This window comes from Drosophila miranda, chromosome XL (genome assembly GCF_003369915.1).
Source record: "Drosophila miranda strain MSH22 chromosome XL, D.miranda_PacBio2.1, whole genome shotgun sequence".
Classification (NCBI taxonomy): domain Eukaryota; kingdom Metazoa; phylum Arthropoda; class Insecta; order Diptera; family Drosophilidae; genus Drosophila; species Drosophila miranda.
In genome coordinates, this window is record NC_046673.1 from 21407258 (window position 1) to 21422908 (window position 15651).

Below are 15651 nucleotides of genomic sequence, written 5' to 3' on the forward strand. Positions count from 1 at the left end.
AAGGGACATTTTCTCTTCACACGTCGCTGCCTCTGCCAGTTGTTTTGTACCGTGGTTTTTGCCTCAAGGATAATATTCCGCTGGATAACAATAGAGGATAATTTCTCTTCCTACTTCGCTCTCGCTGCCAGTTCTTTTTGAACCGCAAGAAGTTCAAGGAAATTTCCTTAAGTGATAAAATACCCGCTCAATAAATACGGGAAGACAAAAAAGCACTAAAATTCAATTTAAAAAATTTAAATTTGTTGAATATTAACTAATTTTACAACCTACCTTTGTTGTGGAAAGTCTAGAAAAATAAGCAAAAGTTGAATTTTTTGGTCATGTCGCCCTTTACTATGATCTCCAATAAGAAAGATGTTTCTTAATTAAAGTCTTTTCTCAAAGTCTCTCTCTTACATATTGAACTGTCTAAAATATCCCAACACGTTTGGCCAATTTCGACCAACGGTATATTTTTTTTTACTTTTATTACCTTGGAATTTTTTAACATAACGCCAGTAACGCTCGTCAGCTGCCTTCGCGGATGGATAACAAGGTTTTAATAATTAATAAACTGGAAAATTAGCACTCAATATTTCATTTATAAGAACGAAATATTGCTATATAGATTATCCCACCCAATTAGCGGCATTTTGAATTTTTTTACTCTAACATTTTGTTTTTGGTAACATAACGTCAGGTCATATATTGGCTTGTTTTATTACTATGAAAATATAACAATGTTTTTTCTACCGAAACACAATGCCAGAACGGATATGCCCAAATATGTGTGTTTTATACACCGAATCAAGTCCCAGGGATATTTTCTCTGGAAATTCAAATGAAATTCGTTATTATTTCCCTACGACGATGTTTAATGGAAAGCACGTATGAAAATAGTGTTTTTTTCCAAATCAGACTATAACAAAGTTTAATTTCTTAAAAGTGTGCAGTTTTATGCGAAAAATACAAGATTAAATTGCACTCTACAAAGCGAAAAAAACCTTTATATGTATTTTTCTTATTAATTGTATAAATTTTATTATGCGGATTCAACTCATTGAGCAGCAAGCAAAAGATGGTACTGGTGTTGGGATTGGATTTCTGCGAAACACTTGGAGAAAAAGTCGATTAAGGAGTGGATTGTGAGGGCCCTTGAAAGCGGGGTCAAGTGTGTTTTATTTTCGCCTGATTTATTTCGACCAAGCACCACCTATAACCAGCACGAATGACCACAAACAATAACAGAAGGCTAGTGGCAGGAACAATCACTTCAAATCCAAATAGACTGCAAAAAAAGTAAAGCACCCCACGGAGTGAGGTTAAAGAAATTATTTATTTCTATTCGAATTTAATCAGTTATTTATTTATTTGTGAATAGCACATACATATGTATGTATGTATGTATATTTATAGCATTTCGCTTATTATTTTTTTTGAATGCTTTCAACCCGAACCGCCCTCAAAGGGAAAAACAAATCAAAGGTTTCCTGAATTTTTGATGCGATACATCCCGGATAAATTCGCGTATGTGCTGGTTCTTCTGGCTCCTTCAATGTGGGTCAAGTTTTCTGTTATTTTCGCCTCATTTATTTTGCACTTTTTCAGTACACAACGACGTCCACACCAGTAACCAAAAGTGACGGGACGGAAATTCGTGTAATACATACAAACATACAACATACATATATGCGACTCGATTCGATTCGAAGGAAATTGCCGCACAAAAATACGTGCATGCCACTCTATAAATGTTGGAACTCGCCCGATGCCCGATGCCCCATGTCCGATGCCCGATGCCTGGTTGAATCGAGCCAATTGCCGGGATCTTCATCGAAACAAGCACGAAATAATTTCAAAAACACAATATTTAAATGTATTTAAGAGTAGGGTAGGGTATACCTGACTATAGGATAACCGCAACATAGATTTAATATTTCTGTTTGGCATTTAGGTATGAACAAATCCCCTCTCAATAGGAGTTGATAGGATTTTTAAATAATAAACTTTACAGGAAAATCAGAATGCATCGAGAATGCACAGAGGTCCATTCCATGCAATTGCATCTGGAGCTCAGTGATTAACTGATGTGTGTGCGTGCATGTGTGACCTCTAGTGGGCGATGTGCGGGTGGGTGGGTTTCGAGTGCATTTCGGTGAGTGTCTGATGATGTGATTAAAACATTGGATTTAATGAGCCATGCCCCAGTATCCACGATGAGGTGTTGATTCACTGCACAGCGATGCAGACCAAACTTTTAAGACTTTAAGGCTGCTGCGACTTCCGATATTTTCAGAGGCTTAAGCGTAATACATCATATTGTAGGTTTTTAAACACTGCTGCATATACATTTCTATACATAACATATTGATGGGCATTAAATTTTCTTAGCAAAAATAGTTAGCTTCTTTTCGGGCAAACCACTTCATTTCATGGAAGTTGGGCTCCGGCTCCTGGCGCTCGATCTTCTTATAGTTGTGCTTCTGGGACTCGATATGCATATCAATATCTCTAGCTGATACACAGCCACCTAAATATACTAAACAAATAGTCAGTAGCAATCAAAAGTGCAATCCATGCGTAGAAGCCCCTGATGGTAAATATCTTCCTTGAATTTCTAGAACTTCTGAACTAACTACTATTATATCTGTATCTACACATCTCTTCCATAAGCTGCGCTCCAGTGTACATATATCGATTTAGAAAGCTAAAGAAACATATTGAAGCAATGTACATATGTAAATATCCTCCCAATGAATACGCTTCAGAAAAACTATTATCCGGCGTTAACTTTTCCCAAATTTGATATATTAAGAATCTGTACAGTACATCCCATGGACACTGGTATATCCGCGAATCATACGACCGGACTGGACAGACGGACTGTGCTGGCGGACTGGACTGCCGGACTGGAGTACCTAATCCGCATGAGATTTCGCCGCAGGCCCCAAATGGGTGCTGGCTGGGATTGGGAATGGAAATGGAAATCCAATTTCTATGGTGAATGCAATCAATTATAAATTTGTAAAAGCCAACAGCAGCCAGGACACTGACACAACGCATCTGTGGCATGTGGCAAGTGTCAGGCTGTGTTCGTTGTTCCTTGCATTCGTTTTTGGATTTTACAAATTTAATTGCATTTGTTTATACGAACGAACATACGTGTACGTGTACGTGTATGGAAAATGAGTTAAGCAGAAACATAGGGGCCAGCGGCCAAATGGAGTCGTCTCTACAGAACAATTGGACGTACGGAGCACTCGTAATCATATTTGTATAGCTGCCACCTCCCCCTCTACCCCTCTCCCCCTTAGAGTACATTGTGCGAATTTTTCCCAGACTATTTGTGGTTTTTCGGTAGATTTCTGGGAAATTTATTTTCTCTACGATTATTCAAATAGACAAACCAACCACAGCCCAGCCCAGCCCAGCCCGAATGCCAGTGGACGAGAATGGCAATGACATGTCTAGTAGTTGTTTTTATTTCCATATTTTCTGAGCAGTCGAGTATTAAAATAGCCCCCATGAGGTGGACCGCAAATGCAACTTGCATATTCTCACAGCAGAGGGATTTAGAAACTCTTCGAGCTAATGATTATTCGATTGTCGTCTAGGATTTCTGATTGGATTGGACTGCACTCAATCCGACAGCTTTAAAGATTTTTAGGAAAAAAGCATCACGGCGTTTAAGTGTTCACTGGATCCAAATTTAGTTCCTAACCTCCATTGAATCCCCAATCATGAGAGAATTCTCAGCTCCTATATGTAGTCGTAGATAACTTCAGCTAATACTCCATTAACTAACAGGACTACTTAACGTACTCGTAAAGCTGCTGAAAGTGGAAGGTGTCCACTTTGGAGTGACCTGAAAAACTTCAATTTCAACCTAGACTGCAGTCCCCTCAAAACGATGAAGAAATATGTGCGTACCCCACCAAAAACATTTTAATGGGCATTCATTTTAAGCCGGTGCAAGCTCGTGAAAAACACAATAATTCTTAGGAAATGACTCGCCATGAAAGTTTAATGGCCAATTTAACTGAATGCAATTTCCCAGCCAGGTGATAATGCCTAGAACACAGTTTAAGGCCAGGGGAGAATTTAAAGCCTGACCCGCGTGAATGCGTCAACCTTACGCCCACCCATCGGATGAAACATTCTCCAAATGCGTCAGGAATAGGAGGAGATACATGGGATAAGCATGGGTCAAGCGACTACTTCCACGATAAGGCGACAACAAGGCCACTAAAAGCGATTCTACAGGACCCTCTAATGACCCATGATGAACCCACATACATATATGCACATCCGTTCCACTCTACTTTGGGGCGCTTTAACATTGTAATTCCATTTTTTCTTTGCCATTCAATTTCATAGAGCACTTTCTAGCATTGCGAAGAGGACTACAATGTCTGCGCCAACCTCGCCTCCAAAACGGAGGCGAACTGAAAATTTCACTTAAACGATGGGCGTGTCATTTTCAGTGGAAGTTTGCTATTCAAAGCACTAATTGTGTCTAATAATGGCCACGATACCAAGTGGAAAGCTGAGGGATAAGCTAACAGGAAAGTTCGAAGGAGAAGGAAACGGCCAAAGTAATCAGCCGTATTTTATATTACATTAATGGCCATATGGCATTAGACTTTGCTGATTGTCTAACTCTAAAAACAAAGATAGGCCTATGGGAAAAGCATGCAGTGAGAGCTTGTTGGTTGTCCCAAATAGTGCCTCAGTTATTCGACTCGACTGATAGCCGGGACACTTGACTGGACTCTGGTCTCTCATGCTATCTCTCTTTTCAAAGAAAAGTTAGCAAAGACTAATGTTATATCACCATAGTTTAATATAAAATCGGGTTTATATAATATAAAAAATCGTACCATTGGAATTCTTTGGAAAATTTTTATGATTAGCAGTTCTCAAAATAGGACACATAAGCTACAAAACGAGGGGGAACGTCGTGAGCCGCTGCTCTACTTTATACCCGGTACTCAGTCAGTATGGCTCTCCTCCGTCAGAGGGCGTACACCATGATGCAATTATACAAGGTGGTCTCGTCGGGAGCCGAAGTTCGTTCGTGTTGTCCCTTATCGTCAGTGCATGCTTGCTTGTTGATGATGAAGGTTGTTCACGGACGAATTTTTTGATATATTCTTAACCCTTATGTCCCGACAACAACAAAATTATAAAAGCATATAAAAAAAATACCACAGAATTAGAAGTAATCTTTATATATTATGTAAAAGAACATTTTAGTATAACTAAAAATGTTGAAGAAAAATTATTAATGGCTGCATAAAATTTAAATATTAATATATCAGTAAAATCATTTTATTTTAAAATTTTAAAACCCACGGGCCTGTTAAGGGTTAATCAACATCAACATATACCGTCTCACTCACACTCACTATACTATGTGCCCTTCACTCGCACTTATTGCTAGCATACGTTAAGGGACTAACTTTTGCCGACGAGACCACCTTGTATAATTGCATCATGGCGTACACTGTACGATGAAGAGTGTGTGTGTGAGAGAGAAAGAAAATGAGAAAGCGCGTGGCCAGGGGTAGCGTATCCACTGCCCTTTCATGTGTTCCTTCTGCAATCGGCAATCTGCTAGATATGGTCATTCTCTACGATTCTGCGGACAGACAGACATTTCTATATCGACTCTATATACATTATGGAGTCGGAAACGCTTCCTTCTGGTTGCGTACAGCCACTTCCACCACAAATAAAATTTACCCCCATATTGATTTTTTGTATCGGCTATAAACACTAAACCGAGACTATTCAAACCACACAATTTGCTATTATTGGAGTGTAGCTTGAATGGACTCTAAGATTCTGGCAGCACTGATGATTAGATGTGATTATTCTTGATAATTTTTTAATGAATTGGTTTACATAAAAGTATTTTCATAGAAGCTAGAATAAAGAGATAATGATAAAACAATAGCTACACTTTCAAAAAAAAGCTAGAGCTTTCAAGAAAAAGAGCCAAATGGGCAACGCTGACCAGATGACATTGACAGTAGAAAAAGCTTTTTATTTATTTTTTTTCATGAAATCGTGTAATGATATGAAGAATCAGTCGTGAATGACCCGCTCACCGAGAATGGCACTGAAGTTCGCAGCTAACTTGAATTTTCTCTTCACCGAGAAGGCGTCCACTATAGCGGAACGCATTCGGCTGGCCCACCAGAGCGGATTTCGGGCTGTGGAGATCCCCTACCCCGAGGGTGAGATCCGGGACGTTGTCTCGGCGATCCGGGAGACCGGCGTTGTGGTCAGCCTGGTCAATCTGGCCTTCGATAAGAGCAACGATCAACTGCGGTTTGGCTCGACGAGCGTTCCCGGGGCGGAGGGCCTGTTCCAGAAGCAGCTGGACGCGACAATCGACTTTGCCAAGTATGTGAACTGCCAAAAGATCCACCTGACCGCTGGACTGCTCACCAAGGGCCAGGAGACCGACTACACAAAGACCTACACATCGAACCTGAAGATCGCGGCTGATAGCCTCAGGGCGAATCAGATGATCGGCGTGATAGAGCCTATTAACAAGTATGCTGTGCCCGGCTATTTCATGAACTCGTATGTGACGGCATCGGGCGTGCTCACCGAGGTAGGGGCCGACAACATCAAGCTGCTCGCCGACCTCTATCACCTCCAGCACATCCACGGCAATGTCACAAAGACGCTGGAGGAGTACAAGAGTCAGATTGGGCACTTCCAGATTGCCCAGGTACCCCATCGACACGAACCGGACACTGCCGGCGAACTCGACTACGACTACGTTTTCAAGCGGCTGCGGGAATTCGGCTACGATGGCTGGATTGGCTGTGAATACAAGCCGAGGACAACGACGGTCGAGGGCCTTAGTTGGGTCACCAAACTCGGTCATAGCCTTTGAGTTTGAATTGTATTCTGGCATTTAAATACATTTTTTATACATATACACATATATAACATACATAAAACATTAAAGGATCTTGAGTTGCTCGAATGAATGTCAAAGAGAGGTCATGGAGTTGACCTACAGCATATGCGTGGAATAGTACAACAGAAAGTACCCACAACGAACATACACAACGATTAGATAAGATTAGATAGAAAAGAGATACTCGTAGACTAAGCAATAACAACCAGTCGCAAGAAGATTCTCTGTGAATTCTTCTTTCCCTCAAAGACCATCATCAATCATCAGCGTGGCTGTCGTTGGTCCTTCTTGAGAACATGTCTGGCATACTCCGCTATGTGGAGGACACCCAGCTCCGGCGACGCGATGTGTAGATTGTTGCCATTGCAGTACTCCGTGTTGATGTACGGATTATGCAGCTCTGTGATAAGCGTTGAACAGGCCGTGGACGAATCGCCCGTAGACTTCAGCATTTTCTACGAATGAATAATAGATGAAAGAAACTTAGAGTGCGGATGGGAGTGTTGTAAGCGGTGCACCTACCATCCAGAACTCATTTCCCGGCAGGGCATTTCCGTCCCAGGCATAGGACACCACCAACAGCATATTAGCATGCTCCGGACTGGAGAGCTTATCGGCTGGATTTCGTTTGGAGATGTGCACGCGAATGCCGTCCGCCGGATGGCCGTCGGTATCGATGACGGCGCCATTGAACAGCCGCCCGCAACTGGTGAGGCTGAACCAGGAGAAGTGCACCACACCGATGTGGGTGAGACGCTTACCCAGCTCGCGTAGGCGCTGCTCGAAGGTCTCCAGAAAGATGCGCTCCTGCTGCGTCGCCACTTTCCATACGCCCAGACCGAAGCCAACGACATGAATGTAGGCCTGCTTGCCGGTCTCTTGAGCGCGTGCCTGGGCCTCGAGCAGCAGCATGTCAAAGCTTATGGCATAGCGCCGCTTCATCACCAGATTGTCGAAGATGTCTTGCTTGTTTCTCGAGACGCCGAAGCGCTGATTGTCAATGTGGACATCAGCGTACAGACAATCTTGCGTCTCGTAAAAGTTTCGCCAGAGGCGGCGATAGTCCTCGGCTTTTGTTGAGGCCTGCTCGTCCAGGTCCATGCCATAGCCATTCTCTGCAGTGTTCTGTGTACGCGCGATGACTATGTCCTGGAACTCCATCAGATTGCGGCGCGATAGCCGGGCCCCAATGAGACCCATAATGACACCTTCTGGCTCTAATGTCCGACGATCATGGGTAACACGACCGCAATTGGCCCTCTCGCCTTCGTTGATGAACTCCGTGTGCGAGCTGACCGACAGCAAGGCAGAAAGCTTGACATCATCGTAGCTAAGGACGTTTTTCAGGACAAGTGGAGCTTTCTCCGCTTTACTGCCGATGGGTTCAAAGCCGCTAGCTCCACTCTCTCCAGTGAGCAGCAAGAATTTGTCGTTGCGAGCAAAGAAGCTGGCACAGCGCTTCTCCAGCAGCCGCTGCACGAATCCGCAGAGGGAGAGCGGGTGGTAGACAGGTTGCTCCACATCGTTTCCTGATAAAAGGGGAAAAGATTTCGCAACGTGAAGTAATGGACACGCTTGCAACATGCTTACCCCATTGACACTTGTGCTCTAGGTACTGCAGATAGAGTCCCAAGGTGCGCTCATGTATCACCGGATAGACGGAGGAGATGTGGCTGGCAATGCGTTCATGTCGTGCCTTCGGCTGTCTATTAACCCGGACACTTTCTACGCCAAACTACATGGCGATCAGAGTGGATTAGAGCGCAATATGCGAAACGTAAGTGCCAGCCACATACCGGAAGGGGAAATTCTCTGGATCTGTTTATAAAGTCGTCTATATTAGCAGGTCCACCACCGGGTTTCTTCACATCTTTGCATTGTCCAAGCAGCTTTCGACCGAACTTAGTCAGCGCTCGGGAATCGCCCGCAACAGTTGGCCAAACCTGATCAACGTCGGCTCCAAAGGTAGACATGGCTTAGCACTGGGAAAATGGATCGATTTCACGCGTCCGCCTAATGGGAGGCTCTTGGGGATTAGGCGCTTGCAATTTCACAATTGCATCTAATTGCAAAGGTCCGGCCTCTGGCGTTATATAGAACGTGAAACGATAAAACAACCGGCACATCGGTCAACAGTTTTTGGCAAAGTATCGATACTATCGATTGGGGATGAAATCTTTAGATCACATAATTCAACTTTTTATAAATGTTTTTAATACATTTTTGCAAGTTTTATTTTGTCTATGGTTTCTATAAAGGGTTTGCCATACACTCCATTTATCCTTGCGATAAAAAACGACTAGGCGCCAATTAAAACATCTCTACTAGCCGTACTTGCACACCAAGAAAAAAAATTATTAAATACATAAACAAAAGAGTTTCAACTTAATTTTAGGCAAATAATTTGCAAGATTGGGGAGAATTTTTAATATTTTTCTTTTCAATTTAAAAAACAATCGAAAGTATTATCTGTAAGCACAACTAACATCGCTTGCAATTACTACAATCGATAGAACCACACATACCACCCCCAGTGCTGTTTGAAAAAAAGCTGTTTTTACTTGAAAACGAAAAAAGCGGAAAATTTTCTAACAAAATCCACAAAAAATCTCAATAATTGTGCTAATTTCATTTTTCTTAGCGCACAAGATTTTGTTGACGGTAAAAAGTCAACCTGTTTTAGAATTTCTAAATTATCTCGTAAACTAGTGGTAGTATTGGCAAAAATCGTTAAAAAACAATGATGAACCGGCAAGATGTTGAAAAAATCAAGAATTCCCGCTTTCCGCAATTCACTAATTTTTCCCGCATTTGGTCTGCAAAAAAAGCCAGATCTGACGGGAAAAAAACGTAATCGGCAGCACTGACCACCCCACAAGCGAACTATCGTTTCATCGACTGACAACTCTGTGGCTGACAAAAAGTTAATGTTAATTTTTTTACAAGAGCGTGCGTGCAGTGCCCAGCCAACAATAAAAAGATTGTTGAGATTGCTTCGCGCAACTGTAAGTGTTTCTCGCAAAACGTATTATGAAAAAGTATACTGGAAAGGTCGAGGATATGCGGTTGGGGCGCCCGCGCGCGGCAAAAAGGCCAATGACAAGCCACACACACACACAGACCTACACAACACCGAAACGCACAGACGCACATACACACGACACTCATACCTGGAACATGCAAAAACCGAAACACAAACAATTAAAAACAAAACTCACTTGAAAATGTATTAATTTTCTATTGCATTTTATAGCACCGGAAAGAGAGCGCCATAACCCAGGGACGCCTGTGCCTGTGCCTTCACCTATACTACTCATTCCCACAGACGCCGACGTCGACGTTGACGCCGACGCCGACCCCCCAACGACAGCAAAATGTCCGACTACAGCGACTTGGACCGCCAAATCGAGCAACTGAAGCGCTGTGAAATCATCAAAGAGAATGAGGTGAAGGGCTTGTGCGCCAAGGCTCGCGAGATTCTCGTCGAGGAGGGGAACGTGCAGCGTGTGGACTCCCCAGTGACGGTGTGCGGTGACATACACGGCCAGTTCTACGATTTGAAGGAGCTGTTCAAGGTGGGCGGTGATGTGCCCGAAAAGAACTACCTATTCATGGGGGACTTTGTGGACCGCGGATACTACAGCGTTGAAACATTCCTGCTCCTGCTGGCCCTTAAAGTGCGCTATCCGGACCGCATCACATTGATACGCGGCAATCACGAATCTCGCCAGATCACCCAGGTGTATGGCTTCTATGATGAGTGTCTCCGCAAATATGGCTCTACTGCCGTATGGCGATACTGCACGGAGATCTTTGACTACCTCAGCCTGTCGGCCATCATCGACGGCAAGATATTCTGCGTCCATGGCGGACTCTCGCCCTCCATTCAGTATTTGGATCAGATCCGTAGCATCGATCGCAAGCAGGAGGTTCCGCACGACGGCCCTATGTGCGATCTGCTATGGAGCGATCCCGAAGATCAAACCGGCTGGGGTGTATCACCACGCGGTGCCGGCTATCTCTTCGGTTCGGATGTTGTCTCACAGTTTAACAGGACCAACGAGATCGATATGATATGTAGGGCCCATCAGCTGGTCATGGAGGGGTTCAAATGGCATTTCAACGAAACCGTCTTGACCGTGTGGTCGGCACCAAACTATTGCTACCGGTATGTCATGTCATCTCTATCCATTCTGTTACTCTGCAATACTCTTATCTATCCTCTCTCCCACCCTCACTTGCAGTTGCGGCAATGTGGCTGCCATTTTGGAACTAAACGAGTACCTGCATCGTGACTTTGTCATCTTCGAGGCGGCACCACAGGAGAGCCGGGGCATACCATCAAAGAAGCCCCAGGCTGACTATTTTCTTTAAGACTACAACCACAGCCACAGTCACAGCACACCCACTACCGTAAGAGCAGTAGCACCGGAAAGTACCAAGGACTTGCCTGGCTCCTCCGAACTTTACCTTTGACATCCATGGCGCCCGTTGTACGTTTTTCATGGGACGGTGCGTGTGTGTCCGTGTGGCCTAGAACGCCTCGATTTTGTTAACCGGAAAACAACAACAACAAATCCAAACGAAAATGAACTGCCTGCCTTCCCAAGCAACAACAAACGTGAAGAGCAATTTCGAATGCAACAGAAAATTAATTTTTAGATTAAATTTAGCTAAGGAGATCATCCCAGTCGGGGATGAGCCACAGAAGGAGCCCTCATCTGCATCTGCATCCGCACGTCCCTGTCCTGCTTTGGCAGCAGAAAAATACCCTTCCAAATATAACTTTAGCTCATAGTACACTGTTTTGAGTTGTTTTTTTTCATGTCCCAGTACTTTTTTTCGCCCCTCAGCGTTTTCTATTTTTTTTTTTTGTAACAATGATCGTGTGCGTGGATGTCATTTGGTCTGTGACTGTGTGTGCGCATCGTAGAGACCAATACCCTAGGACGCGCATGGATTTTGCGCATTATATTAAGATAATATTTATTAAAACTAGATAAGCCCGGCCTCCAGCTCCTGTGAATTCGCTTGGTGAAAGCAGCATAACCAGCAACACCATCATCTCTTGCTGTCGACGCTGCTGTCTTCACAAAGCGAATTATCCAGGATCGGCTGGCAGGCAACGTACTATGAGAAATAATAGAAACGAGACGATGGAAGGGCTAGTGCTAGAGCCTTGTATGCAGCGCCAGCGCCTTTGTGCTGGGCCAGAATTGCTATTCGCAATTTCGGGAATGAGAGAAGAGCGGAATAGAGGATAATGTGTACGTGTAGCATAACTTTAGTGCGTAATCGTAACTGTAAGTGCGACCCAGATTGGGACATTATATAAAAACCACTATATATACACACAAATATACAAATATTTGAAAATAAAGCGTATTCTAAGCAGCATACCGAAGCCAAGGCAAAAGTGTAGCGTACAAACAGTGTATACAATAATCGTTTATCTGTAGAATCTGTGGAAGAAGTCGGACAATACTTATGAAAGTTATTGGCGCAAAAGGTCCACGGATGTTTCGTGCTTTTTATGATTTTATTTTAATTTTATTTACTTAATTCTTTTCAACCTCCTCGTCTTGTCGATACCGCCAAAAGTGCTCATTGAACCCCAGCTCCGATCACTCGTTCTCTCATAGTTCTAGTTCGCAGAACTAGAACTATCGGATGATAATTCATATCGATACTTACGATATTTCGTACAACGTTAATAGTAAATACAATTGTAGAGTTATAATACAAAACAATCTAACAGCTGCTAAATATCCAATCTGGGCTCATTCATGGCCCTTATACTATCTATTGGGGCTAACATTTGATTTATCCTGCTCGATCTACTGCTGCTTTAGGAGATAAATTTTCTGTAAGATTGTTAAAGATGTTAGCATTTATTGAACTACGTTCCTGTAAGAGAAGGGTTCGGTTCACCCTTAGTTATAGTTCTGCGGAACTGTTCCATATTTAAAGTCAAAGCAAAGGAGCTTCAACATTAGAAAAGTTCTTATAGAATCTCATAGATTCTTGTCCGATAATCAGCCGTAATGTTATTGCTGTGTCTACCTCAATAGCTACATAATTCCGACAATTCTAGGTACATATAAACCAATTTAATTACCTTTTTTAATTTGCTCAATTTATCAGTTATCTAAGGACTATTCATATTGTGTAAGCGAAAAAAAAACAAAGAAATGTCTAGATATAGCTGGATAGACATTTATATATTCCAGAGTGGGCGCTAGTGGTTCATTAACAGGTCCATCTGATTGGCCAGGGGGCGGGGGGTCGTCGTCTCACCTTTAGTGCTCCACCCGCATGGTGATGCCATGCTTTTCCATGTGCTCAAAGATGCATTTCAGATAGGCATCGGCGGAATCGCAGCTGGAGGGAAGGGAAGCGGATCAAGATCAGTGAAGTGGCTGGTGTCAAAGGCTGAATACTCACTGATCCTCGGGCAAATCGATGGCCGCACAAGTATCCGCAATTTCGGTAATGGCATCCTCCTTTTCCTCAGCGTTCTCGCTCATGAGCTTCATCATTTCCATAGTGTGCTCGGTGCTCGGTTTGCCGTCCTCCTCTATCTGTGGGAGTGGTGGAAAAAGGAAAGGAGTTTTGGAAGGATACTTTTGATTTGTGGTTGAGTTGAGCTCTCACGATCTTGAACTTCTTCATCATGCAGGCGCGCAGGCACTTTCCCTCCTGATTCGCCGACGGCTCGTGCTTCATCATCAGCTCCACATCCTCTGCAAGAAAACGTTTGGGTGGTGTACTCGGTTTCCTTGGAAACCCCGCATTGAATCGCTTACCATCCGTGGCTCCCGTCTCTGTCTTACATTCGTTGGCTGCCTCAGCGACATGCTCCTCGTTACTTGCATCCTGGGGCTTCGACTCGGACTCGGACACCGCCACCAGGCACACCGCCAGCATCAGACCCAAGCAAACCAGACGCGACATATTGAATCGAATGAGCTTAACGGGGAACGAACTCGAACTTAAATGCGTCCAGCTGGTAGAAGTCGCATTTTATAGAGCTATCAAGTCGCGTGATAATTTGATAGATCCACCTCCACCTCTACCTCCACTTCCATTTCCAGTCTCATCCGAGAGTCTCGGGCAAATCTCAAGCGAACAGAGCCAAACAGGCAGAATAATTACAATTAGCGGATCGCATGGGAGCGGAGTGAACTATATGAGCAGCACATGACACTCCACTACTCCGCTCTCGATCTGGCCAAGATCCGGCGGAGATGCCCTCGGCTGGCTATCGTGTGAATGCCACTGAGGCACGGGGAGGGGGTGGGAGGTGCCACTGGTAGGTGCACTAAGGTGCTCGAGGCGTATAGTAGGGCGGCTACCTATTGCCAATTATCAGCTTAATTGGTGACTGGCATGAAATCAGACATCTCCAAATGGAAATGGAAATGAGAATGCAAAATATCAAAATCTCGAATGCAATTAAATCGATCAAAACTTTTGACGGTGACTGAGTGACTACTGCGGCCACCTCGCAATTATAGTCACGGCATACCCTTATCCGGAGAAAGAGAATCCCCATTGGAGCACGGTCCGTTCACCATCCCCCAATAACAAAAACAAAAAAGAATAAACCTTAAAGGGAAGACTCGAGTGGATCAGCGATGTGCCTCGTGATGCACACGGCATGTTTTGTGTTTCTTCGTTCGCAGGCATTCTCTAATGCACTCTTCGCTAGTGCATTGGTTGTTTGGTTGGCGAAGAATAAATCTTGAAGCGTTGGGAGCCAGGTAGAAGACTGGATATATCAGAGTACCTATCCGTTTGTGGTTCCATTCCATATGCACGAGTCTCCTCTACTTATCTTCACAATCTGTTTGATTGTTGAACTTTCATTGCTGTCCATCGGTTTGTTATTCTAACGAGTTTTCATTTCATTGCACGCCATTAATACGACTAGATGGGGCATTTAATTATGCCAAGTCGACTCGCTGGCTTTAGAATTCAACTAAATATATCACATAACATTCAGAGACAAGTACAGGCCTTTGGGGTTTAATGCCAGGGCAGGGATCAGTGAAATGAGTGGTAAATGCTTTGAATAAACGAAAGATCAAAACTATCCATTATTATTCATCAGAAACTTTCCACAAAATATAGCTTCTGTGGGAGGCAATGATCGTTCGCTTGACAATGCCTTGTGAGAATAATTATTTTGTACTTATTAAGATAACTTCGGAGTCACTGCGAGTATGTGGTTAGTCTCTAAACAAACGCGCTAATCTCGATGATCAGAAAGTTGCTTTAGGAGCTATTTTTATCTGAAAGCTGGTGTACCCAGGGGAGGTATTAATATTAAAAATTACAGAGCATGCAATTGAAATAGATCTTGGATAGATCCATTTCTAGGATGTGGTACAACACCAGGTACGAACTTTAGTGGTTGAAAATGGTTGTATTGTCTTACAAATATTCTCCAAGAAGGTAAAACTTTGACCACTAGAACCCATTAGATGTGAGAAAATGTATGCGAACCAGATGATCCCTTGTTTCGATGTTTTGGATGGTTTAAAAATGTGTTGCGTGGAGCGATGTGTGAAAGCTCGGAAATCCATATTTCGAGGCTTGTTTTCCTCAATTCTACAACAACTCTCGACCAAAAAATGGTCCACATACCACTTATCCCTCAAAATTGATGTTCTCACTTTACTCTATCGGAAAATTTGCAGCATGATCAGTTGTTGTTGACCAGTTTT

At 43.4% G+C, this 15651-nt stretch overlaps 4 protein-coding genes across 4 annotated transcripts; 2 read left to right on the forward strand and 2 right to left on the reverse strand.

Moving 5' to 3' along the window:
• Nucleotides 1-6051: 6051 nt before the first annotated feature.
• Nucleotides 6052-6992, forward strand: LOC108164681 (putative hydroxypyruvate isomerase). The gene has a single exon (XM_017300543.2). The coding sequence runs from the start codon at nt 6083-6085 to the stop codon at nt 6893-6895; it is 813 nt and encodes a 270-aa protein (XP_017156032.1). The 5' UTR covers nt 6052-6082; the 3' UTR covers nt 6896-6992.
• Nucleotides 6888-9050, reverse strand: LOC108164680. Its single transcript, XM_017300542.2, has 4 exons — nt 8719-9050; nt 8513-8657; nt 7445-8451; nt 6888-7377 (listed from the first exon to the last, which is right to left on the reverse strand). The coding sequence occupies exons 1-4, from the start codon at nt 8893-8895 to the stop codon at nt 7186-7188; spliced, it is 1521 nt and encodes a 506-aa protein (XP_017156031.1). The 5' UTR covers nt 8896-9050; the 3' UTR covers nt 6888-7185.
• A 755-nt stretch (nt 9051-9805) lies between these two features.
• LOC108153068 (serine/threonine-protein phosphatase 4 catalytic subunit) lies at nt 9806-12317 on the forward strand. The gene is made up of 3 exons (XM_017282851.2): nt 9806-9927; nt 10176-11090; nt 11167-12317. Exons 2-3 carry the CDS (start codon nt 10297-10299, stop codon nt 11294-11296), a joined length of 924 nt encoding a protein of 307 aa, XP_017138340.1. The 5' UTR covers nt 9806-9927; nt 10176-10296; the 3' UTR covers nt 11297-12317.
• A 706-nt stretch (nt 12318-13023) lies between these two features.
• On the reverse strand, nt 13024-13923 carry LOC108153187 (general odorant-binding protein 19d). The gene is made up of 4 exons (XM_017283003.2): nt 13729-13923; nt 13577-13665; nt 13367-13503; nt 13024-13303 (listed from the first exon to the last, which is right to left on the reverse strand). The coding sequence occupies exons 1-4, from the start codon at nt 13874-13876 to the stop codon at nt 13222-13224; spliced, it is 456 nt and encodes a 151-aa protein (XP_017138492.1). The 5' UTR covers nt 13877-13923; the 3' UTR covers nt 13024-13221.
• Between the last annotated feature and the right edge of the window lie 1728 nt (nt 13924-15651).

What these genes read in the sequence shown, in the direction of transcription:
- LOC108164680 (XM_017300542.2), bottom strand. Translation starts at nt 8,895, where the DNA reads ATGTCTACCTTTGGAGCCGACGTTGATCAGGTTTGGCCAACTGTTGCG. An exon ending in AGAGCACAAGTGTCAATGGG is followed by an intron (nt 8,452 to 8,512) that starts GTAAGCATGTTG and finishes CCCTTTTATCAG; the next exon opens with GAAACGATGTGGAGCAACCT. An exon ending in CGGGAAATGAGTTCTGGATG is followed by an intron (nt 7,378 to 7,444) that starts GTAGGTGCACCG and finishes ATTCATTCGTAG; the next exon opens with AAAATGCTGAAGTCTACGGG.
- LOC108153187 (XM_017283003.2), bottom strand. Translation starts at nt 13,876, where the DNA reads ATGTCGCGTCTGGTTTGCTTGGGTCTGATGCTGGCGGTGTGCCTGGTG. An exon ending in AGAGACGGGAGCCACGGATG is followed by an intron (nt 13,666 to 13,728) that starts GTAAGCGATTCA and finishes GTTTTCTTGCAG; the next exon opens with AGGATGTGGAGCTGATGATG. An exon ending in ATCGATTTGCCCGAGGATCA is followed by an intron (nt 13,304 to 13,366) that starts GTGAGTATTCAG and finishes CCTTCCCTCCAG; the next exon opens with CTGCGATTCCGCCGATGCCT.
- LOC108153068 (XM_017282851.2), top strand. Translation starts at nt 10,297, where the DNA reads ATGTCCGACTACAGCGACTTGGACCGCCAAATCGAGCAACTGAAGCGC. An exon ending in GCACCAAACTATTGCTACCG is followed by an intron (nt 11,091 to 11,166) that starts GTATGTCATGTC and finishes CCTCACTTGCAG; the next exon opens with TTGCGGCAATGTGGCTGCCA.
- LOC108164681 (XM_017300543.2), top strand. Translation starts at nt 6,083, where the DNA reads ATGACCCGCTCACCGAGAATGGCACTGAAGTTCGCAGCTAACTTGAAT.